This window comes from Camponotus vicinus, unplaced genomic scaffold, assembly GCF_025532165.1.
Source record: "Camponotus vicinus isolate PSW18456_S1 unplaced genomic scaffold, iyCamVici1.0 SCAF_11, whole genome shotgun sequence".
In the NCBI taxonomy this organism is placed as follows: Eukaryota; Metazoa; Arthropoda; class Insecta; order Hymenoptera; family Formicidae; genus Camponotus; species Camponotus vicinus.
Window position 1 is genome coordinate 7,192,952 of NW_028141947.1, and position 15,620 is coordinate 7,208,571.

Genomic DNA, 15,620 nt, shown 5'->3' on the forward strand with positions numbered 1-15,620 from the left:
TTTAGATCGCCAGGAGAAGGAGGGGGGAGAAGAGAGGGGGATGGAAAGGGGGATTAAAAGAATATTAGAGGAGTTTAGCAAAAAGATGGAGGAGGTGAAGGAGGAAGTAAAGGAACAAGGGAGAAGGTTAAGGGAGGAATTGGAGGAGATGAGGGAAGGATTTAAGGAGCAAGGGAGGATGTGGAAGGAAGAGATGGAGAAGGTAAGAAAAGAATTTAGGGAGGAGATGGAGAAAGGGAAAAAGGAGAGGGAAGGTATAAGGAAGGATATAGAAAAAATGGAAAGAAGGATAGAAATGCTAGAGGGGAGAGTAAAGGAAGGGAGAGAAGGGGAGGAGGGGGAGGAAAAAAGGGAAAAGAAAGGAGTAGAGAATAGATTAAAAGAGGTAGAGAAGTTATTAGAAAGAAATGAAAAAGAAGAAAGAAGGAAGAACATAATAATAAGGGGATTGGAAATAAAGGAGGGAAAAAGGAGGGAGACAGTGGAGGAAATATTGGGGTGATTGGAGCGAGAGTGGTGGTAAGACAAGTAATTAGAATAGGAGGGGATAAGGAAAAGGGAAGAGAGATGGTCTTGGTTAGGTTAGAAAATGAGGAGCAGAGGTGGGAGGTACTAGGAAAGAAGATGCTTTTAAAAGGGAGGAGAGAAAGGATAATGGAGGACTTAACATAGGAGGAGAGAAGACTAAGATGGAGACTGGAGGAATTTGCGAGGATAGAGGAAAAAAAAGGGAAGAGAGTGTGGGTTGGAAATAGGAGAGTAAAGATAGATGGATATTGGTGGAGATGGGATGAGAAGGAGGAGGTGTTGAAAGACGGAAGAGGGAACATGAGGGGAATAGAGCAGGGGGAAGGCAAGGAGGAGGAGAAAGGGGTTATAAAGTAGGAGAGAAGAAGGAAGATGTCAAAACGCGTCAATCCTGGACGCGTGCGGACCCATCAGCGGAAATTTCTCTTAGCTATATATGCACTCAGAAAGGTGAAAATGGATCAGCGCAAATTGATGGACAACGCCAACACTATAACGGACATGGCCAAGACGCAAAACACCGTCTACGAGATCGTCTCGGACATGAGTACGCGGCAGGACGCGGTGGAAGAGCGTCTAGTGGGTCTGGGGGACCGTCTGGTCGGCCTAGAGGAGAAGCTGACTTCGCTGCAGGGTCAGCTGGAGCTGCTGCCGGAAGAGCTGACCCGCTGTCTGGCTCAGCGCGCGGAGCGGATGGAGCAACGGCGTAATTTCCTCCATCCGGATACCGCGGTAGCCATGGCAGCTTCCGACTGCGGTGGCGGCGGCGGAGGAGGAACCATCTCGTCGGGCACGAGCCTGGGCGTTTCCGGCGGTGGCGGTGCATCCGTTGCCGCTCACCACCCTCTCGCCAGCCTCTCCAACTCCCCTCTCCTGCCGCACTCGCGCAGCGTGCCCAGCGCACCCAGCACCATGTCCCTGCACCCGTGGCCGGTCAGCCCGGTCCTACCGCCGGTCTCCAGCCGGACGCCTCACCTGGTGCCGGAGACTGGCAGGCATCACGGCCTCAGTCACTCCGCCACGGTGACCACCACGACCTCGCAGTCGGTCACCAGACTCACCTCCCAGGCCGGCATGGGCGGGTTAGGCAACAGCCAAGGCTCAGACACGTCGGCGCACAGCTGAGTCTCGTCTCTGCAGCCGCAGCATTCGTACTAAAAGGCCCGAGACGCCGGTTTCCGCGTAATCGCAGACCGCGGCCGTGCCGCGACACTAATCGGTGATCACCGACATATTATATAGTCGACGTATAGTACTGCCGGGGTATATTAAATTGTACGTTACGGTTGTACGTAGGTCGGCCGGAGGTTCGCACAAATAAATATGAAAAAAATTCCCGTCTAGAGCAATGTCTCCTCACTTCTACGTTGGCTGTATCCAATTGTCGTATCGCGATGATTCGCATGAATTTACCGATGTCTCCGCTGGAAAATAATTCTTTCGGTTTCACGATTTGTTTTAGCGCAAAAGTATAATCGTCGGATGCCGCGTGGATCACAGAGAGACGCTGTTCTAAGCGAGAACGGTGACTAGATTGACTAAACACGGCCGTCTGTTTTTCGTGCGAGGCTCGTCTAAGGATGGGCCTTCTTGCGTCCCGCGCGCACCTTCGGGTCTCTCCTCGAGAAGTTGTGCTTTCGTTGAAACGCAAGATGCACGGGATTCGAAAGAATTAAGAAATTGCGGCTTGTACTGGGTGTTGGAGGGGTCTGGACGCGGTCGAGTGTCTCGATGGGGAGGAGTTCATATTCCTGAATTTAGGTATACCATCCCTACGACTTATCGGCCATCTTTGCCACTTGTTCTCTTCAGAGGTGGTATCATCGGCTGGGTCTATCGAGTTGATTAACGGTAATTCGCGTAACGTGGCGTAATCTCCGTCATCGTCAGGCCCGCCGTCAGCGACGCCTCGTCTGGCTTTTCCCTTATTATAGGCAGGTCGTTAAAGGTGACCTTATGCTTGAGCTTCTTGTTCAGCCAACCCTTGTCGGACGTCGGTGCACCACCGGTGTCATTCGGGGATTGCGCGGGTGAGGGACGTAATTTCGGCCTAAGCCAGTAGATCTGCTCATCACCGTCAGCCGTCGATTCGCCGTCGACTCCTTCGACGTTTCCACCTTGCGATCGGGCTTTCCTCTCTATAGCGGCTTTCTGTATGACGCTCATGATGGCCCTTTTCGGCAAGGTGTCGGCGATAGTGTAAGTCCTGCCGTTACCGACGACGAGCAAAGGCGCGCTGGTGCCGTCGTCGTCATCCCTGGTCGACAACAGGTCGACGTCGGTCACGAGTTTTACTGATCTCGCGGATCTCACGGTGGCGCGTCCGATGGTCACGCGCAGCTTGAACGTCCAGCGCTGCTTGACGGTAAGAAATATCCAGAGTAACAACCAGAAGAAGAGATGGACTATCGTGCCGATGATGCAGGCGAGGATGGCGCCGTCCAAGCTACCGCGATACACCACGGTGTAGTCGTAGAGTAACGGGGCGCCGCAGATTGCGATCGCCAGGAATACAACCAGGGCGGCACAGTGCGGTAAATAGACCCAGCCGTTGCCGTCACGGCCATCCTTCGACAGGATCACACGACGCTCGCGTTCCTGATTCAGGAATGCCGTGAACCTGCCGTGGGCGTAGAAATACATGACCATGCTGGAGCAGAGCACGAGGAAGGATGAGAGGGCGAAGAGCACGAGAGTTACCGGGGGGTCCAGCACGAAGTATGAGTCTCCGAATATTGTCGAGATTGTACTTGTCGTTGCTACTGTACGATGCCAAAGGAATGGCAGGACCTTTAAGGGACCTACCACTTGAACCTTATAAAGGACGGACATTCCGGCATAAGCCAGGAGACTCTGCGCTGAATTCACGACCAGCTGCAGACTGAAAATTGTACCCAATGCTTTGTTGCACGACCAGAAGACGGCGGGATATCTTACCGAATAAACGCTGAGCGCGGCGGCGTAATTCAAATATTCCAGGGTAATCGGGCCGTATGACCTTCAAGGAAGGAATCGAAGGGATGAGGGAAGGGAGGAGGATAAAGAGAGGGAAGAAGGTGGATGGAGGGGAGTTTTTTGGAATGTGGCGGGGTTGAGAGATAAAGACAGGAATTTTTGGAGGGATTTGAGGGAATGGGACGTAATGATATTATCAGAAACGTGGGTGGACGAAAAGGGATGGGAGAAGATAAAAGAAAGGCTACCAAGAGGATATGAGTGGGGGGTGCAGTTAGCAAGTAGAAAGAACAAGAGGGGAAGAGCAATGGGAGGAATGCTAATGGGAATTAGAAGGGAATTAACGGAAAAGGGAATAAAGATGGAAGTTAAGGAGGAGGGGATCATAGTGGGAGAGGTAAGGCAGGGGAGGGAAAAATGGAAAATTGTAGGGGTATACGCAAGTGGAGGGATAGATAGAATGTTACAGAAGCTGGAGTTTTGGATAGGGGAAAAAGAGGAAGGAATAAAAACAATAGTGGGGGGAGATTTTAATGCAAGGACGGGGAGGGAAGGAGGGGGAGTGGGGATAGTGGAGGAAGAAGAAGGAAAAGGAGGGGAGAGGGAAAAGAGGCAGTCAAAGGATAGAAAAATAAACGGGGAAGGAAGAAAATTGGTGGATTTTTTAGAGGAAAGAGGATGGGGAATATTTAATGGAAATGTGAGAGGGGATGAGGAAGGGGAATTTACTTTTACAGGGGGAAGGGGAAATACGGTAATAGACTATGTATTGGGTGAGGAAGATGTAAAGGAAAGAGTGGAGAGAATGAGGGTGGGAGACAGAGTAGAGTCAGACCACCATCCGTTGGAGGTATGGATAAGGGGAGGGGAAAAAAGAGGAAAAGGAAAGGAAAAAAAGTATAGGAGTAATAGGGGAGTATGGAACGAGGAGGGTTGCAAAGTGTTCAGGAGTAAGCTGGGAAGGGTGGAAATGGGGGAAAAAGAAATAGGAGAGGAATGGGAGGAGATGGAGAGTAAAGTAAAGGAAGCGATAAGGAAAACGGAAAGGGTGCTAAAGGGAGGAACTAAGGGAAAAGGGGGATGGTGGGACGAGGAATGTATTGAGAAAAAGAAGGAGGTAAGAAGGGAGCTAAGAGGATGGAGGAGAAAGGGAGGGAATGGGGGGAATACAGGAAAATAAAGAGGGAATACAAGGCACTATGTGAATTGAAAAAGAAAGAGGGAAACGATAGGTGGGAGAAGCAAGTGGCAGAGGCAAGAGGAGAAAGCGAGGTATGGGAGATTATCAATAGAGAAAGAAAAAAGAGGAAAGGAATAAACGATGGGATAGAGATGGAGGAGTGGAAGGAGCATTTTATGAGGTTATTGGGGGAGTGGAAAGGAGAGTAGTTAGGGGAGGGAAAAGGGAGAGGGGAAAAGAAGAGAGGGAAGAGGAGGAAGAATTAAGTATGGAGGAAGTGAGAAAAGTTATAAGGATGTTAAAGGATGGGAAGGCAGCAGGGATAGATGAGCTACCAAGTGAGGCATGGAAATATGGAGGAGAAGGAATGGAGGAGTGGGTGTGGGGGTTTTGTAATAGGGTGTGGAAGGGAGAGGGATGGCCAGAAAGATGGAAGGAGGGGGTAATAGTACCAATTAGAAATAAGGGGGAGGGGGTGAGGGCAGAGGAATATAGAGGAGTCACATCAATGCCAGCGATTTACAAAGTATATGTAACAGTTTTAGCGGAAAGGCTGAGGAGTGAAATGGAGGATAAGAGGGTATTGTCGGAAAATCAGACGGGATTCAGAAAGGGGATGGGGACTATGGATAATATATACATAATTAATTATTTGGTGAATAGGCAGCTGAGCAGAAAGAAAGGAAGGCTGGTGGCTATGTTCATAGACCTGAAAGCGGCATTCGATTCGGTGGATAGGGGGGTGATGGTAGAGGCAATGAGGGAAAGGGGAGTTAGGGAGGGATTGATAGAAAGGGTGGAGGAGATAGTGAGGGAGACAAGGAGTAGGGTTAGGGTAGGAACGGAGATAGGGGAAAGTTTTTGGACAGCAAGGGGGGTGAGGCAGGGGTGTCCGTTAAGTCCATTGTTGTTTAATATAGTATTGGCGGATCTGGAAGAGGAAATGGGGAGGGTAAAATGGGGAGGGGTTAAACTGGGGGAGAGAATAATATACACATTGGCGTATGCGGATGACGTAGTATTGATGGCGGAGAAGGAAGAGGAAATGAGGAGCATGATGGAAAGATTAGAGGGGTATTTAGAGAGGAAGAAATTGGAATTAAATCCGAATAAAACAAAAATTATGAGATTTAGGAAGGGGGGAGGGAGGATAAAGAAAAGTGATTGGCGGTGGAAAGGAAAGGTAATTGAGGAGGTGAAACGATTTCAGTATTTAGGGTATACGCTACAAAAAAATGGAGGACAGGAAGCGCACGTAAAGGAGAGGGTGAGAAGGGCAGCAGTAGTAATGGGGCAGGTATGGGGAATAGGGAAAAGAAGATTTGGGATAGATTGGGGAAGAAGATTGTGGATGTTTGATAAGTTAGTATGGACGGTGTTAGGATACGGAGTAGAGGTGTGGGGATGGAGGGAGAGAGAAGGAATGGAGAAATTGGAGGAGAGGTATTTGAGATGAGTGTTAGGAGTGGACAGAGGAACGCCAGGTTACTTAGTAAGAGAGGAACTGCAGAGAGAAAAGTTGAGGGGAAGAGCAGGGCGACGGGCATGGGGATTTGAAAAAAGATTGGAGGAAGGTAAGGGGAGTGTGCTGGCTAGAAGGTGCTGGAAGAAAATGAGGGAAAAGGTCAGGATGGGGAGGGGGGATGAGGAGTGGGAGAAGGAGAGGAGGGCATTCTTTGAAAACAGAGGGATGGAAATAGAGGAAGTGGAAGGAAGAAGAGGGGAGGGAGAAGGATGGTTTGGGGAGTTAGAAGGCAAGGATAAGGAGAAGCAGAGAAAGGAGAGATGGGGGAAAATAAGAGAATCAAGGTATAGCAAGTGGTATGGAAAGGTGAAAGGGAAGGGGATACCGGAGTACTTAAAGAAGGACTGGGGGGAAAGCAAATGGCAGAGGGTGGCGAGATTTAGACTGGGAAATGAAGTGAAGGAAGGAAAATACTGGGAGGAAGAAGAGAAAAGGAAATGTAGGTTATGCGGGTGGGAAGGGGAGACGTGGGAGCATGTATGGGAAGAGTGTAGAGAATGGGCGGATGGAGGGGGTAGTTGGCAGGAAGCGGTGGGGTGGGTGTTAGGAGAGGAAGGAGAGGGAGAGGGGTGGATGAGGGAGTTAGAAAGAGTAAGGAGAAAAGGGGGTGTAGGGGTGGTAAGGGAGGAGAGGAGTGAGTGAGGAGGTGAGAGAGAGGGGAAGAGAGTGTGAGAGGGGGGAGAGTAGTGGTGAGAGGAGAGAGAGGAGGGGGGGTAGACGAATTATGAAGGGATAAGTAAATGAATAGAAAGGTAAGCAAGAGGAAACGGAAGTCCGCGGCGAGGCGTGTGGTGTGTGCGAAAGCTGGCGTGAGTAGGTAACTCACGGCAGCTTAATTAGTAATAAGTTAGGTTAAGAGTTAGGCTAAGAATCCTAGGTTAAGAGAATTGTAAGAAGATTGTAGCCCTAAGGGGATCAATAAAACATTACTACTAATTAACTACTTATAACGTAGGCAACAAATAATGTACTAGATGTATTTTAAACCAATATTATTGGTGTTGTGTATTTTATCTGCTACACATGGTGACACTATATAGGCATTACCAGATACAATTTCTTTATTGTTGGATACATCAACTAACATATGTTGTTTGATTAGTGAATCATAATTTAAGTGAAGGTATAACTTCTGGTTTTTGAACTTTAAATCTACATTTACTTTAATGAATATTAAGTGAGAAATTAATATACATACGGTGATATTACATAGTTACTACCAGATACAATTTCTCTATTGTTCGATACACCAACTAACACATGTTGATTGATTATGAATCATAAATCAAGAAGGCATAATTTTGGATTTTGAACTTTAAATCTACATTTATTTTAATAAATATTAAGTGAGAAATTAATATAATGTTAGTTATATTTCTCTATGATAGAAGAATTGAAAGAATTATAAAAATTTCTTTTAAGTTAGCGTTATGCAGGATTATTATATAATCAATATAGCGTCCTACGTTATTCTGATACACATGAAATTAATAATTATAATTAAATTATAATCAACTGTGTCAATTAGATTTTATTTCTATAATTTAGTTCTATACTTATAAATGCACAGTTAATTGATTTATTAGAGATTGAACTCATTTAGACGATTAATTAACTAATCTATATACTTTGAAGTGTATGTGGATTTGAAGGAATCCAACTGACTGTTAATTCACTTTGAAGTATAAGTAGATTCGAGGAACCCAATTGACTGTTATCCATGTTGCAAATACAGTTGTGTAGCATAGCGTGCTGAAATTATAAATTACAGCATGTTATATGTGTACATATGTGCATACATACTAGCGGAACTGCGTGATTGCATATATTATAACATACATTATAACATATATTATAGAATATACATTTTAAATTAAAAAGTTAAAATGTTCATTAGAAGGATATAGTTGTCGCACTAACAGACTATGCATTGAAATATCACGAACAGCAGAAAATCACAGTTAAGTCTATGTTACTTCGATAATATTAAGATTGATTTATGACGAGTATACTCACAGATGTATAATTGAATAATCTAACTTGAGTTTTATATCTATTTTGATTCTTAAGTTGCCCGTCTCATTTAGATGTCCATATGGACTTGGACGAATCAACTGGATATTATTCCTGTTGTATATGTAATTGCATAATTCTGAATTCTGAAAGTGTGAAACTCAGTTATGATATATATACAGGGTGGACCATTTTAACCTTTAATGGAGAATAACTCGAAAACCAAGCCCGGGAGAGAAAAATGTTTCAGACAAAAGTTGTTTGGTTTCGAGGGGGCCATAAGATGGTATGATTGGTTTGACCTTGAAGAGTTATTTGAAGGTCACATGAAGGTCACCTTCAATTTCTTAAATGGAACCTACTATTTGTCATTGCATATCCTTGTAGCTTATCTCGAGAGCTTTCCAAAACACTATAATTAAGTACCTTTTCGTTAAGTACTTTTTGAGTTATGAGGCTTGAAATAATTTCTTAATTTTACATAAACCGTAAAATATCTTGTAAAATATTCATTTTTCGATTATCTTACCTTAATACTTTTATGTACAAAATAATGAGAGGAATCAATTGGTGTAAAGAAAACACATAGTTTTTAAGAAAAAATGTGGAATTGTTAATTGCAAATTACATATTTTTTCTTAAAAACAACTATTAGTTATTCTCCATTAAAGGTTAAAATGGTCCACCCTGTATATGTTAATATATAGCCTAATAACCGTAAATATTATAAGGTTTATACTCTTGTATAGTGCAATACTTATTCGATTAATATTAAAATTCCGATCTAACTGATTGTTGTACGGATACGGAATATTAACGTGATAATACTAATAGTATATAAATTGGCTTGTATACAAATAGTATATATTATTATCGACTTAAAACTATTATTGTATAACTTTACAATAATTGGAAGATACAGTCTATTTTCCGTTAATGGAACACTATTGAGCTGAATACATTATTGTATACTTAAACTATATATATGCGACTTAAGGATAGTTATGAATCTATTTTTGATCATTGCTGTATGTAGTTATCGATTTGAATTTTTGGGAATCAATTTGACCACTGTTTTTGAGATGAAATGAAATTACACATTATAACATCTCGAAATTATAAATAATTAGTCGTGGATCATAAATACATAATAATTAAGCTGTGTGGTCATAAATCTTGAAGTCTATTTTCTATTATACTGGAACATTTATTGGATCATATAATTATAAATTGAGTCGAATGGTCGTAAATATTAGGAAGTTTATCAGTCCTTCCTGATATATAGCTTATCAGATTAATACTATTTGTCGCACAATTGATTGTAATAATGATTTAAGATACACGGTGATATTAGGCTAATTTATGTAGTGTAACTTATATAAATGGTTTAGTTTTCAACTACCAACTTTATACCGTATCATACAATATTGCAAATTTAGATGAGCATGGATAATCCATGTTATGTAAATATCAATGTACAGCTTATGTACTTACAATTTATATGAACGTCAACTAACTAGAGTCTTAAAATTATCAGTTTAATTGTTTAGCTGGTCCACGACATTTGAATGCAGATATAGAGTTGGATGAATCTATTGATCATTCTTGTTGGAAATGCATTGCATAACATTGTATTCTGAAATCATAAACATAGTTGCGTCATATATATAATCATAAATGAATAGTCATAAGCATTATAAGCTTATAAGCTTATATTCTTTTTGATATTGCACTTAGAATTAAAACTAGAACTATACTTTAGTTGTTGTCTACTCGACCGCAACAATAACCTAGATATCTACGGGACTGTATTAATTTTTATAATCTCATATTAATTATATACTAATTTAACTCATTCTATATACTAATTCTGACTTTGAATTGTATATACATAGTATTACAAACAGACAGAAGATAGATATTAATCACAATTTATATACTTGCACAGTTGTATGAGGTATTATCATGCTAATAAATTTGGTTGGAATTGTTATACGTTATATGACTCCTTGCGTATAGCAACATAAACGACGTAGGCCTTTATTCTTGAAGATTGTCGCAGTGAGATCTTGTCATAACCAAGGTTAGCCTATGCAAATTATTTCACATTTGCGTGAGCATTATATGTAACTGAGCACTTATTTATATGGAATTCTATAATTCATTAATATAAATTACTTAAACAAGTAGCATACCTACATATGTTATAATGCGTATATGTTTATAACAATCTTATAACAATACTGGATGTGTGACTGATCCTCTGTACTTTCTTCCAGCTGATTGAGTATTGAGGCGTGGATTAATATACGTACATGTTAACATACTCGTCATTAATTGTTGTAAATGTTGTAAATGTATGATATAATCGATAGATCGATTTGTTCATACCTAGCTCTGTGACGCGCTTATAGCATTTATGCTTCTTCCCTGATATTCTCTTGGCTCCTACAAATAAAAAAGGGTTAATGATTATCAGAATATTGTTATCTCGTCATTAATTGTTAATAACAAATAGTTAATGATTAGAATTGCTCTCTGAAAGGTGTGCGCAATATGATGTTTTGACAGGCGACTTAAACTATATTGTGTATGAAAGAGAGGAAGCCTTTAGACTAAAGCTTAGGGCGCGATCACATGCGTATGTTCGTAAATCTGAAAAACAGACGAACTGTAATGTATTCTCCTTGCGTTTCTATAATAGTTACTGTGTGGTATTGACACAGTATATACAGTAGCGCAACTCTCCCGATTTTGTGTTGGCCAAAATGGACTGCGCATGCGCGAAATAAGGGAGTTGATACAGTAACGCCATCTAAACTTCTCTCTCGCTTACTCTTTCGTTTTTCGTTCTCTCTCATACATTTAAATACCCAGTTTAAATGCCTATCTAAGTATATCGCGTATTAAATGACTTTTACATGTCATTCGCGCCAATTTATCATTGTTGATAAAAAAGCGGCTCAGCGATTATAAAGCGATTAAGCGATGATAAAGCGAGTGATAGAGTGATAAAGTGATATAGTGATTGAGTGATAGTGATAGTGAAAGTGACAGTGATAGTGACAGTGACAGTGACAAATTTAGAAGTCGAAGAAGTATCCTAAGGGAGGATAGTTGATCTGTATAAATATTATACAGATCTTCAATTCTCTTGAAAGGAAAAAACACTTTGATCTTAGCTTTGTTTCAGGTGTATTGCGGTAAGAAGATTGAAGAAAAATAGATGAGCAAGATGAGTTTGAAGAAATTTTATTGTGCAATTTCAAAATGCAATATTGAAAATGCAAATTTGGAAAGAAGACATTTTTTTAAATTTCCAAAAGAGCATGACAGGTATGATATCATTTCAATCATTTTAACACATTTTTAATTATAATATATTTTATTATATAATTTATTCTATTTTCTTGCATTGATAAATTTATAATATACATACAGATGGTTGCAATGGGTGAAAGCGTGTGGAAGAGTGGATCCTGAGGCAAAAGGTCCACAATACGCAAATCAAATTTGTGCAACTTGCACTTTGAAGAAAAGTGGTACAAAACTAACAACATCAGAGCTCGTCTTCACCCAGATGCCATACCAACATTTTGTAGATCGTCTCTTAATCAAAAGTAAGTTGTAAAAATTTTTTAAATATTAGATTACTTATTATTACCTGTGAAAATACATATTTGAAATGAATTTGTTTTCTATTGCACAGAATACAATATTTTATATATAAAAAATAAAATAATTATTTTACAGCGATGCAGTTGATATGTCATCAAGTATGGAAAAAGAAACTTTGACTGCGATTCAAGAAATAGAAATAAGTAAAAAGACGGCAGAACAGCAAAACAATGAAGAAATACAGGAACAAGAAGTACAAAACATTGAGACAGATACTCAACAAGAAAAAAGAAATGAGTAAGCTTTATATATTTATATAACATTTTTTATATACAGGGTGAGCCATTTTAATTAACGCACGCAATTATTTCGGAAACAAAGCATTTTAGAGAAAAATGTTTCAGACAAAAGTTTTATGGTTTCGAGGGGGCCATAAGATGGTATCATTGGTTTGACTTTGAAGAGTTATTTGAAGGTCACATGAAAGTCACCTTCAATTTCTTAAATGGAACCTACTATTTGTCATTGCATATTCTTGTAGCTTATCTCGAGAGCTTTCCAAAACACTATAATTAAGTACTTTTTTGTTAAGTACTTTTTGAGTTATGAGGCTTGAAATAATTTCTTAATTTTACATAAACCGTAAAATATCTTGTAAAATATTCATTTTTCGATTATCTTACCTTAATACTTTTATGTACAAAATAATGAGAGGAATCAATTGGTGTAAAGAAAACACATAGTTGTTTTTAAGGAAAAATATGGAATTATTAATTGCAAATTACATATTTTTTCTTCAAAACAACTATGTGTTTTTTTTACACCTCTTCAAGGTCAAACCAATGATACCATCTTATGGCCCCCTCGAAACCAAACAACTTTTGTCTGAAACATTTTTCTCTAAAATGCTGTTTCCGAAATAATTGCGTGCGTTAATTAAAATGGCTCACCCTGTATATTGAATCTTTTTTATAATAATGCCATATTATTTTACTAAATATTTTCTTACAAATAAATATATATGCATACAATTCAATATATTTATCAGTACAAAGAAAATGAAAACAGATTACAAAAAATTATTAGAAGACTATTATGTACTATTTATAATAGGAAGAACATAATTTTGTCTTTTTATAATAGAACATTATAATAGATTGTTATATAATAATAGATAAAAAATATTGTAAAATATACTATTATATAATAATAGATAAAAAACAATAGCAAGCTAATATATTATTATAATAGTCTATTATCTTGCTATTGTTTTTTTATACTGATAGAGATTGAATTATCTTTATATCTGCACACATATATTTCTGTAAAACATTATGGTCAGAATTTAGAACGTGCTTCAAAAATGTAAGCATATTCTGTTTTTAATACAGATTCTTCTACTAAATAACAAAATGTGCTAACATTTAATTATTTAACTACCTAGATAGGAAAACTTGTAGAAAAATTTTAGCATAATTTTAATTTTAAAATGTAAAGTACGTTATATTATATTAGAATTCTAAATTTAAATTTTGAAATCATTGATTCTAAATTTAATTATTGTAACATGTAGCAATCTTTGTAAAATTGATACCTAAAATTAATGCTAATGTAATTGTAGAGAGACTCGTCTTAGCATATTTATTGCTGAATACATTTTAAAAACTAATTTTGTAATTATTGTGAAAATTGTTACAGCATAAAATGATACAATTATTATTCATGTATTTTTAAATGAAAATTTCATAAAGAAATTTGAAGATGTATGCTTGAGATATACATATACATTTCAAAATTACTATTTCAAAATTATTTATAAATAATTTTGTTAACAATTTTTTCAGTATTTCTAACTTATATTTAGAAAATTCTTTTTTAGGAAAACATTGCGTTTCGCAGAATCACATTACAACAATTATTGTAAAATTTTCCTATCTGGGTAATATAATTTATTTTTTCTATTTGTTTTTATTATTCTTAATATCTAATATATTTGGGAATATTATAAGAATACATCAAGTACATCGAACAAATCATCAATCCAGCTGACAGAAAATAGTCCTCGAAAAAGAAAATTGCGCATGAAGATAATGAAATTGAAAGCGCAAAACAAAACGCTGCGAGAAACAATTAGAAGAATGAAGAGAAAGAAGCAGACAAAAATTGCATCAAAGAAAGAAGAGGACGAGCATGAAACTTTACAGGAATTAGGCTGTAAGTTATTACCCACAAATTTTGTGAGATTATTATCTGCACAAATTGATAAACAAATCAAAAGCAAACGTGGAATAAGATATGATCCCGAATTCAAAAAATTTGCGTTATCAATATATTTTTCAAGTCCGCGAAGTTATAGACAATTAAAAGAATCAATTGCCTTGCCTTTTGTGCGTTCTTTGCATTTATTTACGAATACGTGGAATATTGTGCCCGGTATAAATAACAAAGTTTTTGACGCTCTTGCAATGAAAATGAATTCGTTACCATTGATAGAGCGCTATTGCATACTATGTGCAGATGAAATGAGTTTAAAATCTCATTTATTTTATAATGTATCACGGGATGAGATTATAGGATTTGAAGATACGGGAAACAATAAATCATTCATTCCTGCAAAAAATGTTTTAGTTTTAATGGCACGTAGTATTGCAGGTGACTGGAAAAGCCCCGTTTGCTATTGTTTTGTGGAAACTGCATGCCTAAGTAAAATCGTAAAAGATTTAATTTTTGAAGTCATAATTAAATTAAAAAATTCTGGTGCTATGGTGCTTGCGTTTGTAACAGACATGGGATCAAATTTCATGCAACTATCTCGCGAATTAGGCATTTCTACAGAAAATTCTATATTTTCGGTTCAAGAAGAAAAAATTGTTTATTTTTTTGATACTCCACATTTAATCAAAGCATTGAGAAATATGTTATTACTATATAACTTTAGATTTAATAATAAAATAGCTTCATGGACTGATATTGTGGAATTTTATAAAAGAGACAGCAAACAATGGATGAAATCTGCTCCTAAATTAACTCATTGTCATATTCAACCTAATAATTTTTTGAAAATGAAAGTTAAACTTGCTGTCCAAATATTTAGTCATTGTGTAGCTGCAGGTATGTGCACACAAATGTCTTCTGGTTTCCTTCCAAGTAAAGCAGTTGGAACTATAGATTTAATTGATCATTTTGACAAATTATTTGATATGTTAAATTCTTCATCTTTGAATACGCCTAAAGAGCATGCAAAAGTTTTTACTGGAAGCAAAAAACAAATAGAATTTTTAGAAGAAATGTCACATTTTATAAAATCTATAAAAGTTGTTAAGGAAAACGGTTTTAATGTAAAAGTTAAATGCCTTGATTGCTGGCAGATCACAATTAAAAGTACAATAGAACTTTGGAAAATATTAAAGAATCTAAATTTTCCTTATCTCCGAACGCGTCAATTAAATCAAGATTGCCTTGAAAATTTCTTTGGTTCCGTTCGACAACAAGGTGGAAATTCTGTAAATCCGACACCAATACAATTTTCACGCGCTTTTAAAAAACTTTTTAATTATTCAAGATATTTTAAACATTCAGATACACAAAACTGTGCAGAAGATAAAGATGAAATGCTTAATATATTACAAGCGTATAATATTAATAATGTAGAATCTGTATCGGAGTTTGTCCCATCGCCGACGAAAAAAGTTATTTTAGATATTCCAGTACATGATTATCGTTCAATGGATCTGCCAGAAGAAAATGCATTTAAATATGTATGTGGATATTTAATAAAAAAATGTACAGAAATACATTCGT

The 15,620-nt window shown here is 38.1% G+C and overlaps 1 protein-coding gene, 1 long non-coding RNA gene and 2 pseudogenes across 2 annotated transcripts in view; 3 read left to right on the forward strand and 1 right to left on the reverse strand.

The window, feature by feature from the left end:
* The window catches only part of LOC145961821 (uncharacterized), a 210,134-nt gene that overhangs the window by 54,482 nt on the left and 140,032 nt on the right, over nucleotides 1–15,620 (forward strand). The gene's annotated exons all lie outside the window — the stretch shown is intronic.
* On the forward strand, nucleotides 913–1,653 carry LOC145961713 (uncharacterized). Its single transcript, XM_083082152.1, has one exon. The coding sequence runs from the start codon at nucleotides 985–987 to the stop codon at nucleotides 1,651–1,653; it is 669 nt and encodes a 222-aa protein (XP_082938278.1). The 5' UTR covers nucleotides 913–984.
* Nucleotides 2,201–3,522, reverse strand: LOC145961714 (protein tincar-like; annotated as a pseudogene).
* LOC145961715 (uncharacterized) lies at nucleotides 3,671–6,119 on the forward strand (annotated as a pseudogene).

Bases quoted from the DNA above. Each gene is read 5' to 3' on its own strand.
- LOC145961713 (XM_083082152.1), top strand. From the start codon at position 985: ATGGATCAGCGCAAATTGATGGACAACGCCAACACTATAACGGACATG.